General features: G+C 38.3%; 1 protein-coding gene across 8 annotated transcripts in view; it reads right to left on the bottom strand.

Moving 5' to 3' along the window:
- Positions 1–19,043, bottom strand: part of SLC9A7 (solute carrier family 9 member A7) — a 153,356-nt gene extending 134,313 nt beyond the window's left edge. For 3 of the 8 annotated variants that reach the window (XR_004952768.1, XM_036226472.1, XM_036226471.1), the window contains exon 1: positions 18,591–19,037. Coding sequence is in view for 7 of the 8 variants with exons in the window: in XM_036226472.1 (XP_036082365.1) it covers positions 18,591–18,918 (328 nt within the window). In the remaining variant the exon portion in view is untranslated. Of the gene's footprint in view, positions 1–18,590 lie in introns of all 8 variants that reach the window. The other 5 variants (XM_036226469.1, XM_036226470.1, XM_036226466.1 and 2 more) reach the window with 4 other exon arrangements.
- Positions 19,044–22,260: the final 3,217 nt, after the last annotated feature.

Raw genomic sequence — 22,260 nt, forward strand, 5'->3', positions numbered from 1 at the left:
ACACTACCTATATTTTAGATGGGTGGGACTTCTAACTTGCTTCAAACTAAAAGAATGTGGCAGAAGTGATGGAATATCATTTATGTATTTATGTTACAATATGGACAAAGGTGAAATGACTTTACAGATATAATTAAAGTCCTTAATCTTCCCTGTTATGAAGTCTACTTCATTTGAAATATAACTACTCAAGCTTCTTTGTTTAGTGTTTTCATTATGAATCCTGATCCTTTTACTTTTAATCTATGTCTTCATATATAAAGTGGGTTGCTCACAAATAGTATGCAGTTGTATCTTCTTTTTTAATCTAATTTAACAATCTTGTTTTTTAGACCATTCGTACTTCCACATTTAAAGTGATTACTGATATGGTGGGATTGAAATCTATCTTGTTAGTTGTTTTTTATTTGTTCTATTTGTTGTTTTTTTTCTTTTTCTGCTTTTCCTAGGTTTTACTGAACATTTTTTTATTATTTCCTTTCATCACTTTTATTTTTATTTGATGCTTATTATCTTTATAGTGGGGAGGTGGGATATTGTGGCACTGTCTTATATTCTAATTAATCTTCAATATTAGGTAGGCCCTGTGATGCTGAATTGTGGCCTTCATAAGCATTCCTGATCTTCCTCCAAATAAAATTCTGGGACCTGCAGGTACTTGTTTCCTTCCCAAGAGTAGTTGTTTTTCATGTTCCTGCTTTCCTTCCCCAGCTGCAATGCTAGTGCCCTCAGTTTTTCTACCAGTGTCCTCAGTTTTTGGTATCCTTCTTCCTGAAGGTTATGATTTTTATTCCTTAGGGAGGTGGGCAGATTTTGGCAGTAGCTGTTGCTCCCCTACCCCAGCCAGCACATGGAAGAAACTTTCTTAGGACGGTCCCTGATCTTTTCCTGTGAGCACCTTTTGGGGTCCTGAAGGGAAAACATACAAGAAAGTGAGAACATCCTATATCTGTGGCCCCCTACCTTTAGCAATTCATTAAAATTTTCTACTTTAATCTTACTGGCTTTATGACATTCGGCAGTATCTATTTCAGATAAGCAAATGCTCAGGTCCTATTGCTCCCTGCAGTGGCACCTGTATCTCTCCTGTTCTGGGGCTAGCTGTTTGCCCTGAAATCTCAATTTTTTGTTGGGTTCGAGAAAAATCATTAATTTGCAATTCATCCAGATTTTTTCTTGTTGTAAGGATGAGAGCTCTACAGTCTACATCTACATCTCTGAGCTGAAACCAGAAGGTTGTTTATTAGTTTTTCAAGTGTACTGAGAATGAGTGAAGAAAACAATATAAAGTCAGTATAACTAAACTGACTAAAAATGGAGTCTATATAGACTAAATGGACTAATGCATGAGTAATAGATTTTATTTTACTTTAGCCTGAGGACTTAAAATTTTGAACCTTCCAGTTATGCATCAATGCTTGGAAATATAGATATACTCTATAGATAACCCTCTGAAGAACTTAGGAAAGAATTTTCACACATCCAGACCACCTGACATCCACTTTCTAGGCTACCACACATCTGGAAGGTTACCATCTCAGATTAATGCAAAGGCTAAAAATGCAAGACTGAGACTCCTCAGGAAAGGTATCCATTGATAGATGAATGGATAAAGAAGATTTGAAATATATATACACATACATATACGTATATATATGTATATGTGTGTATATGTATATATGTGTGCATGTATATGTATACGTACACACAATGGAATGTTATGCAATAATAAAAAAAGAATGAAAGCTTGCCATTTGCAACACCATGGATGGATCTAGAGAGTATTATGCTAAGTAAAATAAGTCAGGCAAAGGAAGACAAATACCTTATGGTTTCACTTGTATGTAAAATCTAAAGAAAACAAAACAAAAGCAGACTCATAGAAACAGAGAGCAAACGGATGGTAACCAGAAGGGAGGGGGTGGAGAGATGAGTGAAAAGAGTAAGGAGAATATAGTAAATAAAATGGTAATAGGTTTACACAGTGACAAATGTTTACTAGAATTAGTGGGGTAACCACATTGTAAGGTTTAAAAACGTTGAGTCACTCTATCATACTTCTGAAACTAACATAACCAATATAAGATTGTATACCAATTACACTTATATATTTGAATTAAAAAAGAAAATAAAAAATAAAAGAGGAGAAAAATAGAACATTTTTTATTAAAAGAGCTCTAAGCCGTCTACTTTCACCACTATTATTCAACATAACATTGGAAGTCCTAGTGGGCGCAATCAGGTGAGAATGAACTAAAAGGCATCCAGATATGAAATGGAGAAGTCAAACTGTCACTATTTGTGGATGACTCTAAAGACTCAACTAAAACACTACTAGAAATAATAAACAAATAAAGGATACGAAATCAATGCTCAAAAATCGATAGCATTCTTATACTCTAATAACAAATTTTCTGAAAAAACAATCCTTTTTGCAAATGCAACAAAAAGAATAAAATACCTAGGACTAAACCTAATGAAACATGTGAAAGATATATACAATGAAAACTATAAGACACTATGGGAGCAACCTAAATGCCCATTAACCGACAATTGGATAAAGAAGTTATGGTTCATACACACAATGGAATATTACTCAGCCATTAAAAAATTGAAACCCTACCATTTGCAATGACATGTATGGCTCTAGAGGTTATTATGCTGAGTGAAATAAGTCAGACAAAGAAAAATACCATATGCTTTTAGTTATATATGGAACCTAAGTAATAAAAAGAACAAACTAATCAAAAACAGACTCACAAATATAGAGGACAATCTGGCGATTGTCCTAGCAAGGACAGGAAGGGAACTGGGGTGCCAAAAGAATGGGATGAAGGGTTAAAGAAGTACAAATTAGTAGTTGAGAGATGAACACAGGGATGGTGAGCATGGAATAGGAAATGCAGTTAGCATTAATGTATTAGCTAGCCAGAGGAGAGAAAAAGCAATTAGGGGAGTTGTTTTATAAATGATATAAATGTCTAACCAATGCACTATATACTCGAAACTAATAAAATAAAAATTTTTGAAAAATTCACAAAGAAATGGAAAGATATCCCGTGTTCTTGGATTGGAAGAATCAATGTAGTTAAAATGACCTATTACCTGAAGCACTATACAGATTTAATGCAATCCCCATCAAAATCCCATTGGCATTTTTTAAAGAAATAGAACAAAAAATCATCAAATCCGTATGGAAGCACAAATGACCCCGAATTGCCAAAGTCATCCTGAGAATAAAGAACGAGGCTGGAAACATCATTCTGCCCGACTTCAAATTATACTACAAAGTGACAATAATCAAAACGGCATGGTATTGGCAGAAAAACATACACATGGACCAGTGGAACAGAATCGAGAGTCCAGAAGTAAACCCATGTTTATATGGGCAAATAATTTTCAACAAAAATGCCAAAAACATACAGTGGAGAAAGGAAAGCCTCTTCAATAAATGGTGCTGGGAAAACTGGAAAGCTCTTGCAAAAGAATGAAACGAGACTGTTGTCCATCACCACATGCCAAAATTAATTCAAAATGGATTAAGGACTTGAATATAAGACCTGAAACAATAAATTGCATAGAAGAAAACATAGGTACTCGGCTTTGCATTCACATATGCATGCTCTCGCCCTTTTTCCCTTTCTCCTTCTGTCCCTCTGTCCCTCACTCTCTCTCAGGCAATGGCTATGTAATCTTCATGGCTAAAGCTCCCACCAGACTGCCCTCTCTCCAGGTCTTACATCTCACTAGGCATCCCCCACAGTGGTTCCAGTTCCTGCCTGGTGACCTTATTCCTGGGCTCTGGTAGTACCACCTTCTTCTATGTCAGCCCTAGGGGTGACAGTGGCTTCCTGCTATTGCTTATCTCTAGGTTGTTTCAGTGCACCCTGTTTGGCTTCTCAGCACTTCCAATGCCTTGGTTCACAGTTGCTACAGAACTACTTGCCTCTTTTCTCCTGAGTGGATTGGGAGGACTTCATTTGCCACATTAGAGCTCCACTTTTTACATTTTTCCTCAACAGATAAAAATCATTACAGTATTGCCACCTTGCCTGAATCTCTCTTCAGTGCCATCATAAACACTCTGAACAAAACTGCCACTGAAAATGGACAATCCTCTCATTCTTACCACTGAAGAGAATCACTCTGGCTCATTCATAGGCTACTCTGTTAATGAATACAATTGTTTCTTTCCCCTGTTCTCTCAGCAGCAAAAATGTACAGTAGCCAACAGATTGCTAGACTAGATTAATTCCTAGACTAGTCCATGGTAGGCTTGTTTAAATGTGTTTGTGTGTACATAAACATGCATAACTGCATAAACACATAGACACACACATACAGTTCAAGAAAAATAAATACCACAGTTCAAGAAAAAAATACCAAAAGGCAGAATGTGTGTGTGTGGCTGTTACAATGTCAAAAAGAAAAAAAAAAAGACCAAAACTCATTTATAGAATTAAGGCTTCCACTTTCAGGAAAGACAGAAACAGGGACTGAATTTCTTTATGACAGAAACAAAAACAAAAACAAAAATACATGATGAGAGGGGGAAAATGGCATAGATTACAGAGGCTTTGTTCATCCTACTTGAGACCAAATCAAAGTTGTGACAGAAACACACAGCGAACAGCAAGCAAAGTCACCTGGGATGAATATGAACAGAAGCACTACAACTAGGGAGAGAAACAAGAAATCACCCTGCAACAGTAGAAGGTAGGATGGGGTGAAGGCATTAGCTGCCCAGTCCCAAGTGGCTGAGAGGGATGGAGGCTGTGGCAGCTACAGAAGCCACTTAAAGGGGCCGTGTCCACCGGTGGACTTTCCCAATAATGGACCTGCTCACCTGAGCACCAGTGCCAGGCTGGCTGCATGGGGCAGGGGAGGGGGGCCCCAGGGACTTACAGGGGGACACTGAGTTATCAGAGCAAGGGACAGAGGCAAGACTTTCTCCCCAGCAGAAGTGCTGGTGATATACATTGTTCCTCTTTAGAGCCCTCCCCTACTCCCAGTCTGCAGACTCAGCTCCTCAATAGCTGAGACATCATCAAACTGGATAACAGAGGTTGATCTGCCCAGTAGATTCCCTGAAACTCCACCTCCCCCAACTCACGGCCCCACCTAAGCAACTCCTGAGTCAGGTGTTCCTTGCTGAGCAGTACCTAAACTCACACTGGTGGCAGCTGACCCCAGTTTCTGGCATGGCCTCTTGAGGTAACTATAAGCACAGCATCTGTGCTTGCTGAATCTTAACAGGTGGCTCCAGAGGGGTACAGGCTGGGGCTAAACTTGGCCTGCAGCTGAACCCCGCTCAGGACTGTGGTATTGGACACCTACCACACGAAGCCACACTAATGAGACTGGGAGACTGAGGAGCTTTGCTTAGTACATAGAAACACAGAAAGGCAGCCAAAATGGGAAGACAACCAAGCAGAAACCATATAAGAGAACAGAACAGAGATCCATAAATAATAGAGTCAAGCAATCTAACAAATGCAGAGTTCAAAACACTGGTTAAAGATGCTCAAAGAACTTAGGGGAAGTGTAGATGAATTTTAGTGAGAACTTTCACAAAGAGATAAAAAACAAAAAAAATAGAAATGGAAATTATAAAAGAGTCACAAGGTCTACCCATGCTGTCGCAAATGACAGTATTTCATCTCTTCTTACGTCTGAGTAATATTCCATCACATATATGGATAGACCTTGAAATAATCATGCTAAGTGAAATAAGTCAGACAGAAAAAATTGAAAACCATGATATCACATATGTGGTATGTAAACCTAAAAGCATATATATGCTTTACTGCTAAATTGTACATTTGACACATACTGGATTTAATTAACCAATGTCACAAAAAAATAAATAAAATAAATCTAATTAACAACAAAAGAAAAGTGAATCAGTCAGAAATGAAGAATTCATTATCTGAGATGAAGAGTATATTAGAGGGAATCAGTGTAGAAGAAAAACAGGATCGAACCACCGATATAGAGGATGGGAAAGCCAAGAACATCAAATCAGAATGGCAAGAAAAATGAAGTCAAGAATATAATAATAATTTAAGGAGCATATGGGCATAATTAAATGCAAAAATATCTGTGTCATAGGGGTACCTGAAGGAAAACAAGAAGTTGAAGAGCTATTTGAAGAATAATAATGGAAAACTTCCCTAACTTGCTGAAGGAAATAGACATACAACCCCAGGAAGCTCAGAGTTCCAAAAACCAGAAACCCAAAGAGGCCCACACCGAGACACATTATAATTAAAATGCCAAAAGTTAAATACAGAGAGAATCTAAAAGCAACTGGAGAAAAGTAGTTAGTTACCTACAAGGGAGCACCCATAAGACTTGCAGCTCATTTCTCAAAAGAAACTCTGCAGAACAGAAGGGCTTGGCACAAAATATTCAAAGTAATGAAAACCCAAGATCTACAACCAAGAATACTTTATCCAGCAAAGCTATCATTTAGAGCTGAATGATAGATAAAGAGCTTCCAGACAAAAATAAGCTGAAGGAATTTATCAACACCGAGCCAGTATTACAGGAAATGTTGGAGGAACTTCTTTAAGAAGAAAAACATGTATCAAAAACAGGAATAAAAAATGGTAATAACCACATTCCTATCAACAAGTATCTCAAATGGAAAAGAATTAAATGCTCCAACCCAAAGATAGAGTGGCTGAATGGATAAACAAAGACCCCTACATATGCAGCCTACAAGAGACTCATTTCAGTTTAAAAGACACACGCAGACTAAAAGGAATGGAAACAGATATTGCCTTGATGGACCTCAAGAGTGCTGTGCTGAATGAAGTCATATAAAAAAAGACAAACACATGATTTCACATACATGTGGAATCTAAAGAACAATATCAACAACAACAACAACAACAATAACAAAAGTGGAAATAAACTCATAGATACATAGAATATTTTGAGGGCTACTAAATGGTAGGGGTTGGGGGGATGGTGAAAAAGGGCAAAGGGATTAAGAAGTACAAATGGATAGTTGCAGAATAGACATGGAGATATAACATGCAGTATAAGGATAATAGTTAACGATGTTGTAATAAACATGTCAGGAGGAAGAGAGGTACTAGATTTAGTGGGGTGATCACTTTGTAAGTTACATAGATCTCTATTCACTATGTTGTACAACTGAAACTAATATATTATTGTGTGCCAACTCTAATTAAAAACTCATTGAATTGTACAATGCAAATATGAGCAAGTAATTGTCTATTATATTTCAATAAAGCCAGAAAAATAAAAGCCAAACTTGTAAAAAAAAAAAACATGAGATAATGGTTTTCCAGTTACTGGACATCAGGCAATGACGAACAGTAATCCCTGAGAGATTCATGGATGGGGGAAATGAGGTGAACCGTATGATTGCTCCAGCTTACTGCCTTAAGAGGGTTTCCAAGCTACAAAATATGGCAAGGAAGCTAAGATAAAGTCTAGCAGACTCCTAAACTTGACAAAGCTGACAGCTCTGTCAGCTGATATAAAGACAGCTAAAATTCATAGGACAAAGTACCAGAAAGGAGAACTGAACAGAGAGCGAATCCTGGAGATTCATAGAGGGTCTCTCCCTCAGGTATTTGGGAGAGATCAGCATATGCATATGAGAGAAAAGAATCACCTGAAAAGATTGTGGAAAACAATACCTGGCTACTGGGATTGTACCTGTCCTCACCAGCCAGACTGGGAAAATTCACAATTTATAGGGCATTGGGTAGGATAGTCTTGCCTCGGTAGTAGGAATAATTTGCCCTAGAATAAGTACTGCTGCTCCAGACCTACCTATCTAATCATAAAAGCAAGACCCGAAAGAATCAAACTATTTCCATGTAAATTAACTGCATCTAGGAACAAAGCTCAAGATGATTTAGGAATATGAAAACATCTAGCACCCCAAACAGTCTGGCATCCAACCAAAGATTAGCAGGAATGCAAAGAGGCAGGAACATGCAACCAATAATAAGGAGGATAAGCAATCAATTGAGGGAAACTGACTCAAATTTTAAAAGAATCAGAGAAGGTGTTAAAACAATTATTATAACATATATATGTTCAAAAAGTTCAGCAGAGACATGAAAACTGTAGGGGAAAAAAAAGACCCAAGTGAAACTTGTAAGCATAAAGACTACAATGTCTGAGATGAAAAATACACTAGGTAGGATTAATGACAGATTAGATATTATGGAATAAAAGGTGGGTTAACTTAAGGGCACAATAAAAAAAAATTCGAAATGAAACACACAGAGAAAAAATATGAAAAGGCACCAATGAGCCATGGAACAACTTGAAGTGGTCTGATGTATAGGTAACTGGAGCCCATAAATACAGAAAGGAAAAGATAGAAAGAATATTTAAAGAAATAATGACCAAAATTTTCTCTAAATTAATGAAAACTATAAAACAACAGACCCAGAAAACTAAATGAATCCCAAAAGACACACGAAGAAAACTACACTAAGGTAAATTATAATCGAATTACTCAAAACCAATAATAAACAGGCAATCTTAAAAGCAGACAGAGGAGAAAGACATGGTACAGGCAGAAGAACAAAAACAAAGATGACATCATATTTCTTGTCAGAAACAAAATAAGCAAAAAGATGATGAAGCGAGAACTGAAAAAAGAGGAAAACATTAGCCTATAATTCTAGCCAAGCAAAAACACCTTCCAAAATGAAGTCGAAATGAGGACATATTCATACATACAAAAGCTGAAAAAATTTATCATCAGAAACCCACAGTATGAGACATGTTAAACCATATCCTCCGGGCAGAAGGAAAATGATACCAGATGGAAATAAGAAGCACTGGAATAAAGATCACTGGAAATGGTGTGTGTCTGTGTGTGCACACGCGCGCACACATATACACATACATACACATATATGTGTATATATTACTCTTATAATGTAAATTTATGAGTTACCTATTATTTACTTTTTAGCTCTATTTAATTTTTTTCTCTTGCAGTAAACATTGCTATCTTCAGAAAATAAGGAATGAGAGCCACAGAAGAAAGGTCATTCATCTTGGAAGGACCCAAAGTACTTTGAAATTTTAAAGGAATATAATGATACCTGCAAAATAACCTTTGTCACCATAATGGATAAAGTTCTTCAAATTTAACTGGTAATCAGAATTCTCATATTATGTTATATTTCCACCAGGAACTTTCTATGACTTAAAAGGATTTCTTTTTAACCTTAAATATTTACCTTGCAAATACCAAAGTATAGCCAAAGCTAATTATTTTATAATTTATTCAGCATAATCAGGTTTTTATTGCGACCCTTACTGTTTGACCCTAATATTGGTGAAAGAATTGTTTTTTTCTTATTATTTAAATATCTTTAAAACGTAACTGTTTAAACAAAACAATGGACTGTGGGGTTTATACCATGTGAAAGTAAAATGCAGAGGAAAAATAACAAAGATTTAGAGGGAAATAATGAATGTATACTATTGTAATATCCTTATACTAAATTTGAAGTGGCATAATATCACTTCAAGGTAGATTGTAATAAGTTAAAGATGTATACTATAAATCTTGAAATAACTAAAATAACAAAAATAACAAAAGTTATGGTTAATAAGCTACAAGGAAATAAAATAGAATTTCAAAATACCTGAGTAATAAAAAGAAGACAGAAAAGTAGAAAATGAGAACAAAAAACAAATGGGACAAATTGAAAACAAATGGCAAGATCACAAATTCAAAATAACTATATCAATAATCACATCAAATGTAAATGGACAAAACACCCCAATAAAAGGCAGAGATTATCACATTAGACTTTTTTAAAGCAAGACCTAATTACATTCTGTCTATAAGAATATCACTTTAAAGACATAAATGAATCAAAAATAAAAGGATGCCCAAGAATTCTACTTATAGGTATATATGCCCAAGAGAAATGAAAACATATATCCAAAGAAAAAGAAAAAAAAATACGGCCACAAAAAACTTGTACATAAATATTTGTAGAAGTATTATTCATAATAGCCGGAAAGTGAAAAAACTCAAATTTCTATCAGTTGAAGGGATAAATAAAATACAGTATACCCATACAGTGGGAATAGTATTCAGCTATAAAATAAAATGAAGTACTGATCCATGCTACAATGTGAATAAACTTTAAAAACATTATGCTTAATGAGGGAACAGCTAAAACAATTTTTAAAAAGAATAATTAAGTTGGAGGACTCAATTTTAAGACCCACTATAAAGCTGCAATAAGCAAGATGGTGTGGTATTGGCAAAAAGCTATATACAGAGATAAGTGGAACATGATATAAAGTCCAGAAATATATTCACACAAATATGGGCAATTAATTTTGGAGAAAGTTGCAAAAGTAATTTAATGAAGGAAAGATCACCTTTCAACAAAAGCGCTGGAAACATTTAAAAATGTGTGTGTGTGTGTGTGTGTGTGTGTATAAATGAACCTCAATCTAAACCTTGTACCTTATACAAAAACTAACTCAAAATAAATCACAGATCTAAATGTGAAACACAAAACCATAAAACTTTTAGAACATAGGAGAAAACCTTCTTGACCTGGGGTCATGCTACCAACTGGGAGAGAATATTTATTTGCAATTACATATCTAACAACAGAGTTGCATCCAATGTATATAAAGAACTCTCAAAATTCAAAGTAAGGAAACAATAGAATTAGAAAATGGGCAAAAGACTTGAACGGTCACTTCACCAAAAAGGATATATAAATTAGCTAATAAGCATATGAATAGATGTTCAACATTAGAGAAATGCAAATTAAAACCACAATGAGAAACTACTACACATCTATTAGAATGGTGAAAACAGAAAATATTAACAATGCCGAAGTGCTGAAGAAAACATGGAGCAACTGGAACTCTTAGACATTGCTGGTTGGAATGCAAAGCCACTCTAGAAACAGTTTGGCAGTTTCCCTACAAAGTTAAACATATGTTTATCCTATGACCCAGCAATCTTATTCCTAGTTAGTTCCATACAAAAATGAAAGTTTACATTCATGAAAAAACCTGTACACTAATATTTATAGCAGCTCTATTCATAATCACAAAAAAAAAACCTGGGAACAACTCAAATGTCTTTCAACTGGCAAAGAATAACAAAGTATGGTACATCAATAAAATGTAATCCAACTCGGCAATAAAAATGAGCTAACTATAGATACATGTAACCACATGGGTGAATCTTAAAAGCATTATACTGAGTGAAAAAGCTAATTCCAAAAGGTTACAAACTGAAAGTTTCCATTTATACAACATATTTGAAAAAGACAAAACTATCATGATAGAGAACAGATCAGTGGTTGATAAGAGTGGAATGGAAGCATGAGAGTTTTTTCGAATGGAACTAGTGGTTCACCTTAATCATGGTGATGGTTACACATATCTATACAAATGTTAAAGTTCAAAAAACTGTACAACAAAAGTTAATTTTACTTGTGATAATTTTAAAAATAAAATTAATAAATCTAAAATATAATAACTTAAAAAAACAAAGTATGATGAAACTGAAGAAGCCTCAGAAACACAAAAAGTTTACAGTCAGTTGACGTCACATGTTACTCTGCAGGAAAAAATTAACATAATAGGCCTGACCCTTGTTATTTCTAAGAGGGCCTATTTGCATGACTGATCCTTGCAAAAGCTCCTGGGAAGTTGGCTTAAAAAATATTCCCTATGCTACTAATTGATAAGGTTGTTTTGCGTGCCTGGAACGCTGAATTCTGCCACACCAGCCTAGATAGATTGTTTATGTAAATATGATTTATAGTGAACATCTGCTTTCCTTTTGGGAGTCAGAAATTTCAATAAGAGTGCCTGATCGACCCCCAGTAAAAAAAAAGTCTGAGTCTTAAGCAAGCTTCCCTAGGCAGAAACACTGTGAATATGGTGCTGTATTAATTGCTGGTGGAAGAAGCTTGTTTCGTGAAACCCCACCCTTAGTCCCCTAAGGGAGAACTTTAGAAACCCACATTTAGACTATTCTAGACTCCACCTATTACATCTTTTTCCATTGCTGATCCTGCTGTAAGTGGAACAGAAGCAACTTTTCAAAAGACAAATGAACTTTAAAAAGCAAACAAAAACAATAAAATTTAAAAGAAGTTACTGATAATCAAGTCATGTAAACTTAACATCATAGCATATAATCTAATGGCAAACAGCATTACTCTGTCAGGAAGAGTTTAATGAGAGTAACAGACAGCATGTATCCAGCCTCACCCAAACAACCATGAGGCATAAGGTTAACAGGTTACCAGCTAACAGATTAACAGGAAAGTTAACATTGTCCCCAATCTTCTATTTTAATGAAAATGTCAAAACATACCGAAAATTTGAAAGACGAGTGTAAAGCACACCCTTTCGCCCACCACCTAGATTTAGCAATTGCTAGTGTTTTGTCACATTTGTTTTCTCTCTATATGTGGTATCTGGTTTTTTACTGAACTTTTTGCAAATGAGTTGCATACATTAGGATTCACACACTTCACCCCTAAATACTTCAGCCTGTATCTCCAAATAATAAGTACATTCTCCTATATTACTTCAGTTAGCAAACCTAAGAAAAATAGTGGTAATTCCCTGATATCATCTAGTACCAAGTCCACATTCAAATATCATTGATTATCCCCAAAACATTTTTACAGCTTTTTCATGAACCAGAAGCCAGTCAAGTTTCCTGTCCCACATTTGGTTGTCTCTTTGGTCTTCATTAACTGAGAACACTGTCTTATTCTACTCAGGCTACTAGAACAAAATACCACAGACTGGGTAGCTTAAAGAGCAAGCATTTATTTCTTACAGTTCTAGAGGCTAAGAAGTTCAAGATCAAGGTGCCAGCATATTCAATGTCTGGTTAGGGCCCTCTTTCTCCCTTGTAGGTGGCTGCTTTCTTGCTGCATCCTAACATGGCAGAGAGAGAAAGAGAGGGAGCTTTGATTTCTTCCTCTTTTTATAAGGGCACTGACCTCATCATGGAAGCCCCACCTTTGTGACTTCATCAAATCCTAATGCCTTCCCAAAGGCCCCACCTGCAAGTAACAGCATCTCATTGGAGATTAGGGCTTCAACACATGAATCTGGGATGTAAAGAGACTCATAATTCAGTCCATAACAAACACTTAACCTGCCTTTTCATTTCCCTCAACAAAGACTTTTTGAAGAAACTGGAATAATTGTCTTGTAGATTGTCACAGATTTGGATATGTCAAATCATTTTCACATGGTATTTTATAACTTGTTTCTCTGTCCCCTATGTTTCCTATAAACTGGAAGATGTGCCTAAAACCTCCATTAGGATAAATACTGAAACATCTAAAGGATAAATACTACATAGGTAAAGCCATATGCTTCCTATTGTATCACATTAGTGACAATACCAAAGAGTTCCACGAAGAGAAAGGATAAATTTGAGGACTTGGTTATAAGATGGTGACTGCGAGACCTCTCCACTGTAAAGGTACCTTCTGTCCTTTGTAATACGCAAGTAATTTGTGGGATAATACTCAGCACCACACAACTACCATGTTCCCCAACAACCTCTCACCTATGGTTCTGGAATTCATCGAAAAATCCTTGTCTAAATCAATTATCATCAGGAGTTGTGAAATGGCGATTTTCTAATTACATCATTTCAGAAAGGTTAACATCTGCAAGTTGCAAGAAATAGTCAGGAAACATCATTTTTCTAATTTTAAGTCTCATTTTACTTCCATTTATAACTTTTAAATAACTAATGACACCTAACCACATAACTATAATCTATTTCCAATGTGCTTTTTGCTACATAAAAGTCACTTGCTTTATTTTAAAACAATGTTTCAATTGCAAAAGTAATTTGTCAGTGTTACAGAAATTTCAGGCTATTCAGGAAAGTATAAAGTAGTATCTTCTCTCCCTCTCTCCCAACGACTGGTCCCACTGCCAAAGAATAACCACTGCAGAGATTGTGTATCTCTCCAGAGGAGCACACATGTCATGTAGAAAGGTATATGCATCATGTTTATGTACATATATTACATAAGTTTTAAAGAATAAAGGAGATAATACTATATATATTGTTCTGTGTGTTGTTTTGTCCACAACAGTATCTGTGGACACCCGCCTTAAAGGACATCTGAAAATACCTCTTTTTATCAGCATGTATTCCCTAGCAGGAATGTGCTGTAATTTAGCCATTTCTTAATGAGTATTGTATTGTAACTTGTTTCTGCTGCAACAAATATTGCTGTCTACATAATGTAACATGCTAGTGCAAGTATTTCTGAGGAATAAAGTCAAAGAATTGAAACTGCAGGATAAAAGACTAGGGTAGATACATTGTACATTGCTTCTAGGTATTAACGAATAGCCCACCAAAAAAAATTAATATTTTCCTCATCTCCATTAACTGTATCCTAATGCACTGTCGAATTATAGCAGGCCTCTACTAAAGGAACCTCAAGTAGCAGCACTGGCTAAAGAATCACAAAGTCTAAATTGAGAATGAGAACTATTATTTACCAAGTGTTTAAGTACCAGAAACTGCACTTGACCTTTAGAGTATCTCAATAATACAATAATTGTGTGAGGTAAGCACTATTGTCTCCATTTTTGAAAAGAGGAAACTAAGGCTCAGAAAGCTACCCAACTTTATATACAGCTTTATAGGTAAATAGGGCCAGCATTTGAATCCAAGGCATCTAATACTAGAATGAGACCACATGGAATTGCCCCAAACTGGGGCCAAAGTGATGGGGTTCTCAAAAAAAATGAGGGCTCCCAATTAACCAGGAAAATGGTGGTTCCTAAATGTTTGCTCACAGGCTCAAATGTTAATTTCATGCTACTGCAAAAAGTCATACTTTCCCCTTTCAGACTCTGCCTATGAACTCTCAGGCTGTCCTTAGCAATCCAGCTCTAACAAAGCAACAGAACCTGGAGGGGCTGACCAACATTTACTTGGAAAGTTGATAGGCCAGGAGCAGGGGGAAATGTGAAGCAAGTGGTAAGCTAGTATGGCCAAGTTAAGATATTTTGGACCCATATCAGTTGTCACAAAAACATTATGAAGGAAGTGGAACTACTGTACACATTAGGGAGAACCACAATTAACGGACGGTCTGTTTATACTACCTTTCCCTGCCTCGAACACTTGCTGTTTCTGCTATACAAATATGCTAGGCCCAGTTACTTCAGGATGGCACTTAACCACATACAGTCTCAGACAGCTGAGAGCTCCCTGCCCTGACAAAACAGGTTAGACTAGTGGCTGTGCAACCATGCAGCTCCCATCACAGGGTCTGGGGTGCTGCTTTCAACTTCCCTGGAGAGTCTAGTCTGTGGTCACCTTCCCTTGTAGCTGCCTGGGGCTGCTGTGAAGGAGGAGTGCTTACAACTCTCCCTTGTTGGGTGGGGAAGTTTCTTTCCATTTAAATGTTAAGCATTAACAAGCTGCCTCTCTCTTCTCGTCCTTAAGTTCTTTACACCTAAGTAAGTTCTTATTATGGGATCTATTTGTGCACATCACTCCTAATGTAACATCGACTATTCTTTGGGGATAATGGGATAAAAAGGAGTGAGGATGGGGGGTGGAGAAAGTCTCTTACCCTAATCCCATTTTGTCTAAATTCCAGGCTCAGGGCTTCAGAAGTTCTGTGGGTACAGATAACAACTGAAAGGTCACAGAAAATTGACAACATGAGGTGATTGTGATTTAAATAGGGAGACTTGGGCATCAAATTAAATGATCTGAGGAGCATCTTAAAATACCATTATAAATGCCACAGAATGGAGGCATGGACACACTTCCATGGTTCAAAAACCCAAAAGCACAAAAGGGTAGAGTGATGTCTCTTTCCTAACCCTATATCACAGCCACCTAGTTCTTCTCCCCAGCAGGGAAACCAATGATACCACATGTCCTACCAGAGATATTTTGTGACTATACTAGCAAATATAGATATTTCACAATTTATTTTAATATATTACTATATATTATATATTGCTACATATTATACATCAGTATATATAATAATATATATCACAATTTACTTTAAATATCAAAGTCTTCCCTCTCAGATTAGAGTGCCACTTAAATATTATTAAAGTGGCAGAAATTGTTTTTTTTTTTATTTCAAAGTAAAGAGTTATGGAATTCACAGTTGAATTCTTTCACTCATAAAAATCTGCCAACATTGAAAAGTTAAATTGTTTACCTCCAGAAATGAAGTTGGGCACCCAGGATGTAGCAGATACTTAAATGTTTCCTTAGGTCATTTGTCCTTTATTATTCAGAGGCAACAGGACAATTACTCACTTCCTCTACTGATCTCGACAAATGCAATCTGATCTCTTACTATTAAAAAAGGGAAGTCCTGAAAACCTGTATTGTGTTCACTTAAGTGTTCAAAGATTTTCATACTGATTTTTTTTTGTCAGAATCCCAATAGTCTTAGGTATAATTAGCTAATCAAATGACATTACAATTTAGATTTGCAGGGGCTTAAAACAGAAGAGTAAATATCTCTGAACGAAATGTTTCTCACTGCAGGAAATCCACATCAAAATATTAATATTTGGTGTGGACATCACATATTGACAAACTAAATGTCTTAATACATTTCAAAGTAACACTAAAACCCAAAGACATAAAATAAAATTACACGAAATGCTATGAAATTATGTTGCCTTTCTGAACAATCATCAATTAAACCAGATTTCAGTAACACAAAATGAAACAGTCACTAACATGGCCCCAATGACTAAAATATGAATTTAAAAAGTACATGTCAGCAAAAGAAAATTCCACTACTGTTTCTAAGCTTTAAGATAAAGGTGACTGAGCTCCTAAGAACATAGAGCTCTCCTTGGAAAATGTATTTTTAAATCCCCATTTATTTTCTATGCACTTGAGCATGTATCTGTGAGCCTGTCAAAGGTACCTTCTAAAAGTATTTCACATTGTACTTTAATGAATTGGATCTAGGGGCTATAAGAAATATTTTCAAGATTATATACATATAAGGAAAATCAACATTTGCATTATGATTCAGAGTCAATCACCAAAAATGACAATGTGCTTCAACTCCCAACTCTGCTCTCTGCTCAGGAAACCTATAGCCCTGTAGCCCTGGCATCAGTCACCAACTGACACAAATCGCAGAGCTCAAGAATGACTAGGTGCCCAGGCCAAAGTTTGTGTTCATACCTGTAATTTGCAATAGCCAAACTCAATTTTGGACCTGGTCCTGTTTCAAGATCTGTTGAGGCCACAACCTCTTGGAATCTCGAAGTCTCCCAATAGCACTGTGGTGGCCATGAGCCTAAGCTGTCAATGACCAATCAATAACCATGAGAAGCAAGGCCCAGGGCCAAGGGTAATTTTCACATTAAAGATTAAGGTGTCTGCTTTCCATTCTCTATCAGGGAATGCTGCATGGAAATTCAATGCAGAGATCCCTTGAACAAAGTGAAGAAATAAATTCTCCCTATCGGGAACAGTAATGAAGCAGGCTCATCTATTTCACATGAGGATGCCAAAATGAGCCTAACGCTACTGAATTAAATTCAAAAAGAGAATACTTGGTTCCAGTTTGGAGTCATTGCGGGGGGCAGGGAACACAGTGGGAGAAGAGGGATGATTCAGATTATGGCTATATAACACCCATGTAATGACAAAAAAATTGTACTGACCACTGTGCATATGCCATTAAATTCAGAAAAGGATGGTGGCATCAGTTCACCATTCACAACAAAAGAAAGCTGCCTCTGGAATTAAAACCACTACTTTTTCCTCTCCACACACTCACAAATACAACTTCTAAGTCGCGTCCATGTTACAATGTGAGGAATACAAAAGCTCCTTTTCCCTTGGAGAAGGCAAGTAACTGAGTATAACTTCCCACCTGGACACAAGAGTAGGAGATGCTGTCTTCCTGACTAGGCCCAACATGGCTGAGCACCACCCTGGGTCCTGGACCACGATCACCTTTCACAGTGCTTCACGCTCCTACTTTATTAACCAAAGATCCAGAAACACAGATCTCAGAAGTAGACGCCCAGTCAGGTTGACCATGGATATAGCATCCACCAGGCCCCGCCAGCCCATACACAAGACAAGAAGCCCTCGCCCCAACCCTCACTGTGGCCTGCATCCTGGGGTGGCTCAGTCCCTTGTGAAGTCACCCACCTCCCATCATGGCACACACACCCTGTTGAGCTGAACTGGGGCGGGGGAGGGGGGTCCGGAGGCGCGATGCGGGATGAGACAGAACCGGTCGGACAGAACCGGTCGGACAGAACCGGGCCACCTCTGTGTCTTTCATTTTCCTGGTTCCCCAATGAAGAAACGTCAAAATGGGATAAAATTCTTTTTAACAGTAATAGAAAACCAGAAAATGCAGACAGTTGACCTTGGAAATTAACACAGTCTCAGCGGGAAAAGGAAAAGGGATGAAACACGTTGGCAAGTGAAGGAGGAGCACAGCGCAATGCGAAGGGGAAGTGCAGTGGCCAGGCTGCCTGAGGGGTGTCAGGGTGGTGGGCGCGGGTGTGGTGCTCACCATATATCATGGCCAGCCCGGTCTCGTGCAGGAAGCGCACTCGGCGGTGCTTGAAGAGCCAGATGGTGAGGATGGTGAGTGTGAGCAGCAGAATGAAGGTGAGTAGGCTCACGCTGTCTTGGCGGTGGCTCTCCTCCGCCTCCTTCTCAGTGGCGAGCTCCTCCATGGCGCTGCTGTCCTCGGCCGCCGCCCCAGAGGAGGAGGCCGCGGCCACGACATGCAGCCCCCGACCCGACAGCAGCGTCAGCAGCAGCAACATCAGTCGCTGTGGCAGCGCCTTGGCCGCCCACCCCGAGCTAAAGCGCGCCGCTTTACCACCAGGCTCCATGGCCCCAGAGCCGTCCGCCCCTCCTGCGCACGGGGACCAGCAGCCCACGCCGTCGGTGGCTTCGCGCCGCAAACCTGCGCGAGTAGCTGAGGCCGCCGCAGTTCCTCCTCCTGCTGGCGCCCGGGTGGGGGAGGGGCGCGCGCAGTGCGCAGGATCCCCAAGCACCGCCCCCGCCCGCGCACCTGTTCGCTCCCACCCGCGCTGCGCCCCCGGCAGGCCAGGCCACCGAAGCAGGTTCCGTTATCACTCTCCGACCCTTAGGCCGGGCCGCCAGCCTCTGGGCTCTCTACGATACTCCCCCAGTTCTGGTGTACCTGGCCAGGCCGTCTGGGGTCACGGGGCCGGTTCCCAGGTCCTCGCCGCCACGCTTTCTAAACTGGTCGCCAGAGGTCGCCCGTGCCTGGTAGCAGCATCAGCTTGAATTCCCGCGCTGTGAGGTCTGGAGTCCTTTCTGGGGCCACTGCGAAGTGTTTGATCTCAGGCCACTGTATAGCCCCCCTGGGCCCAGTAAAATGGGGGCTTTGAGGGAAGCGAGGAGCCACGAAGCCACGTTAGCCCCTACACATTTCTTTCAACATTTCTCACAGTGCCTGCCAGCTTTCGGGGCTTTCCAGAATTTGCCAGTCTTCATTCAAACATTTTGCGTAGACTGTCTGAAAGTGAAGACTGATAAAGGGTCAGAAGCAGGTGAAGAGAGTTAAAATATCTCCTTCACCTCTTCGGCAGTAGACTACTTATTCCGGGAAGAGAGTCGAACCAAAAGGAAGTGAACACTTACCACTCCAAGTTGGTGAGCAGCAGGTTGTGGGGGATGGGCGGGGGGGGGGCGGGGGCGGAAGGCGAGGGGAGGTGGGGGGCGGAGATTACCCTGGTATCCCTTTTATGTTAACTTTCTGGTAGCCATGGGAGTCTTTGGATGATTCTTAAAACCAAGCCCAGCTCTGGAAAAAATTACAAAGTGGACTCTGCCTCTTCAAACAGAATCGAAGGAACTAGAATTTTCAATCCACTTTGTTACTCTGGTCAAGGAAGAAAAATAAATCAAATTATTGATCACCGAATTCCCAGTGGCTTGCACTGTGCTCATAAGAGTTCATTGAACCACTCTGAAATCCATGCCAGCTGTCCATGTTTCTCTCCTAGAGGTGTTTGCATTTTTCAGAGTATTCATTGAAGAAAGAAATGCTTAATTAAAAGGAATAATAATAAGATAGAGGAAGAATTAGGTAGGAAAGGTATTTGGAGCACTGCAGCCTTCCTGGTTCCTCTCTAGGTTAACACTCTGCCAAGCCTGCTTAGGACCTTCTTTAACAGGAGAATCTCTTCATCTAGATTTCAGCCTTTCCTATTCCTCCAGAATGTCAACCAGCTCCTTCAAAAACCCATATTTCTTAAAGTTCTATGCAGGTTCACAATGAAATTTCAAACACTAAAAGCTTGGATGGTCACAGAGAAAATTATACAACAATGGAAAAACTTGGGGTAATTTCTGGAGACTCACTAGAATCCATGTATGCTGAAAACTGGCCATATTGATCATAATATTTAATATTATACCTTCTCGGGATCTCAAAAGTCAAAAAACAGAATTTCTCTCTATAGCTCACACTGAGGACAGCTCAGGAGCTACAGTAAAAGTACAGACTTCTTAGTACTTGTGGCAGGTTATATTTTCCAAAAATGCCCAAAGCCATGTTTCCACTCCCACATGATCTTCCAGAACTTTGCCACTCTCCCATTAAGAAGCATCTATGTTCCCTCCCCCTTGAACTTCAGTGGACCCTTTCAACTACCTCAAAGAATAGAATATGCCAATGGAGACTGCATAACTTGTGAAGCTAAGACATAAAAGGCAACCTAGTTCCTACCTGGCTCACTTGCACACTCTTGCTCTCCACTCACTTTGGAGCCTTGAGCTTCCATGTAAGAAATCTAGACCACAGTGACTTAATCACCTCACACCTGTTAAAATGGCTATCAATAAAAAGACGAGAAATAACAAATGTTGACAAGGATGTGGAGAAAAAGAATCCCTTGTGCACTATTGTTAGGAATGTAAATTGTAAATGTAAAAAAATAATATAGAAGTTCCTCAAAAAATTAAAATTAGAATTGGCATATGATCCAGCAGTCCTCTTCTGGGTATATAGCCAAAGGAAATGAAAACAGTATCTTGAAGAGATATCCATACTCCCATGTTTATTCCAGCATTATTCACAATAGCAAAAATATGCAAACAACCTAAGTGTCAATGGATGAATGGATAAAGAAGATGTGATACACAAACACTCACAATGGAATATTCAGCCATGAGACAGAAGGAAATCCTGCCATTTATGACATCATGGATGGACCTTGAGGGCTTTGTGCTAAATGAAACAAGACAAAGGCAAATACTGTATAACCTAACTAAAACAGCCAAACTCATAGAAACAGAGTAGAAAAGTGGTTACCAGGGGCTAGAGGATGGGTGGAGGAAATGGGGAGCTGTTGGTCAAACAGTACAAACGTGCAGTAATAAGATAAATAAGTTCTAGGTATCTAATGCACAGCATGGTGATTACAGATAACAATACTGTACTATATACCTGAAAGTTGCTATGAGATTAGATCTTAAATGTTTGCACCACAAAAATGAAATGGTAATTATGTGACATGATGGATGTGTTAGCTAACACTACGGTGGTAATCATATTGCAATATATAAATATATCAAATCAACATATTGTACACCTTAAACTTACACCATGTTATATGTCAATTATATCTCAATAAAACTAGAAAAATTTTTAAAAACTCTATCTACCTTAAAACTGCCATACTTGAGATACCATGTAGAGGCCACATAACAATAGAGACACCACAGGAGCCCCAGTTTTTTAGTGTTCCCAGTCCAAATGCCACACATATATGTGAGCCTTCAAATTATTTTATTCCCAGCCACCATCTTACTATAAACATATGAGAGACCTCTCCCAGGAAGAACCACCTATCTGAGCATAATCAACACCTAATTCTATGAGATAATAATAAAATTATTTACATCATTTTAAGCTACTAAATTTGAGGGTCATTTGTTCCATAACAACAGGTAACCAGAAGAGTATTTATATTATAAAGTAGTTACCTCAGGTAGAGTGTGAAAAGATTATTCCCAACTATATTTGGTGTATATTCACAAATATACACCAAAGAATAAACTCCATTATCTATATGTATTTATATGTGAAAACTAACCTATACAGTACAAGGATTCTGATTCCAGTTACCACAGAATAATCACACTCAACCCATTCTCTCCCACTGAATGCAGCTATAAAATCTGAACAGAATGTATGGAGC

The sequence above is a fragment of the Rousettus aegyptiacus genome, unplaced genomic scaffold, assembly GCF_014176215.1.
Source record: "Rousettus aegyptiacus isolate mRouAeg1 unplaced genomic scaffold, mRouAeg1.p scaffold_m13_p_9, whole genome shotgun sequence".
Lineage (NCBI taxonomy): Eukaryota > Metazoa > Chordata > Mammalia > Chiroptera > Pteropodidae > Rousettus > Rousettus aegyptiacus.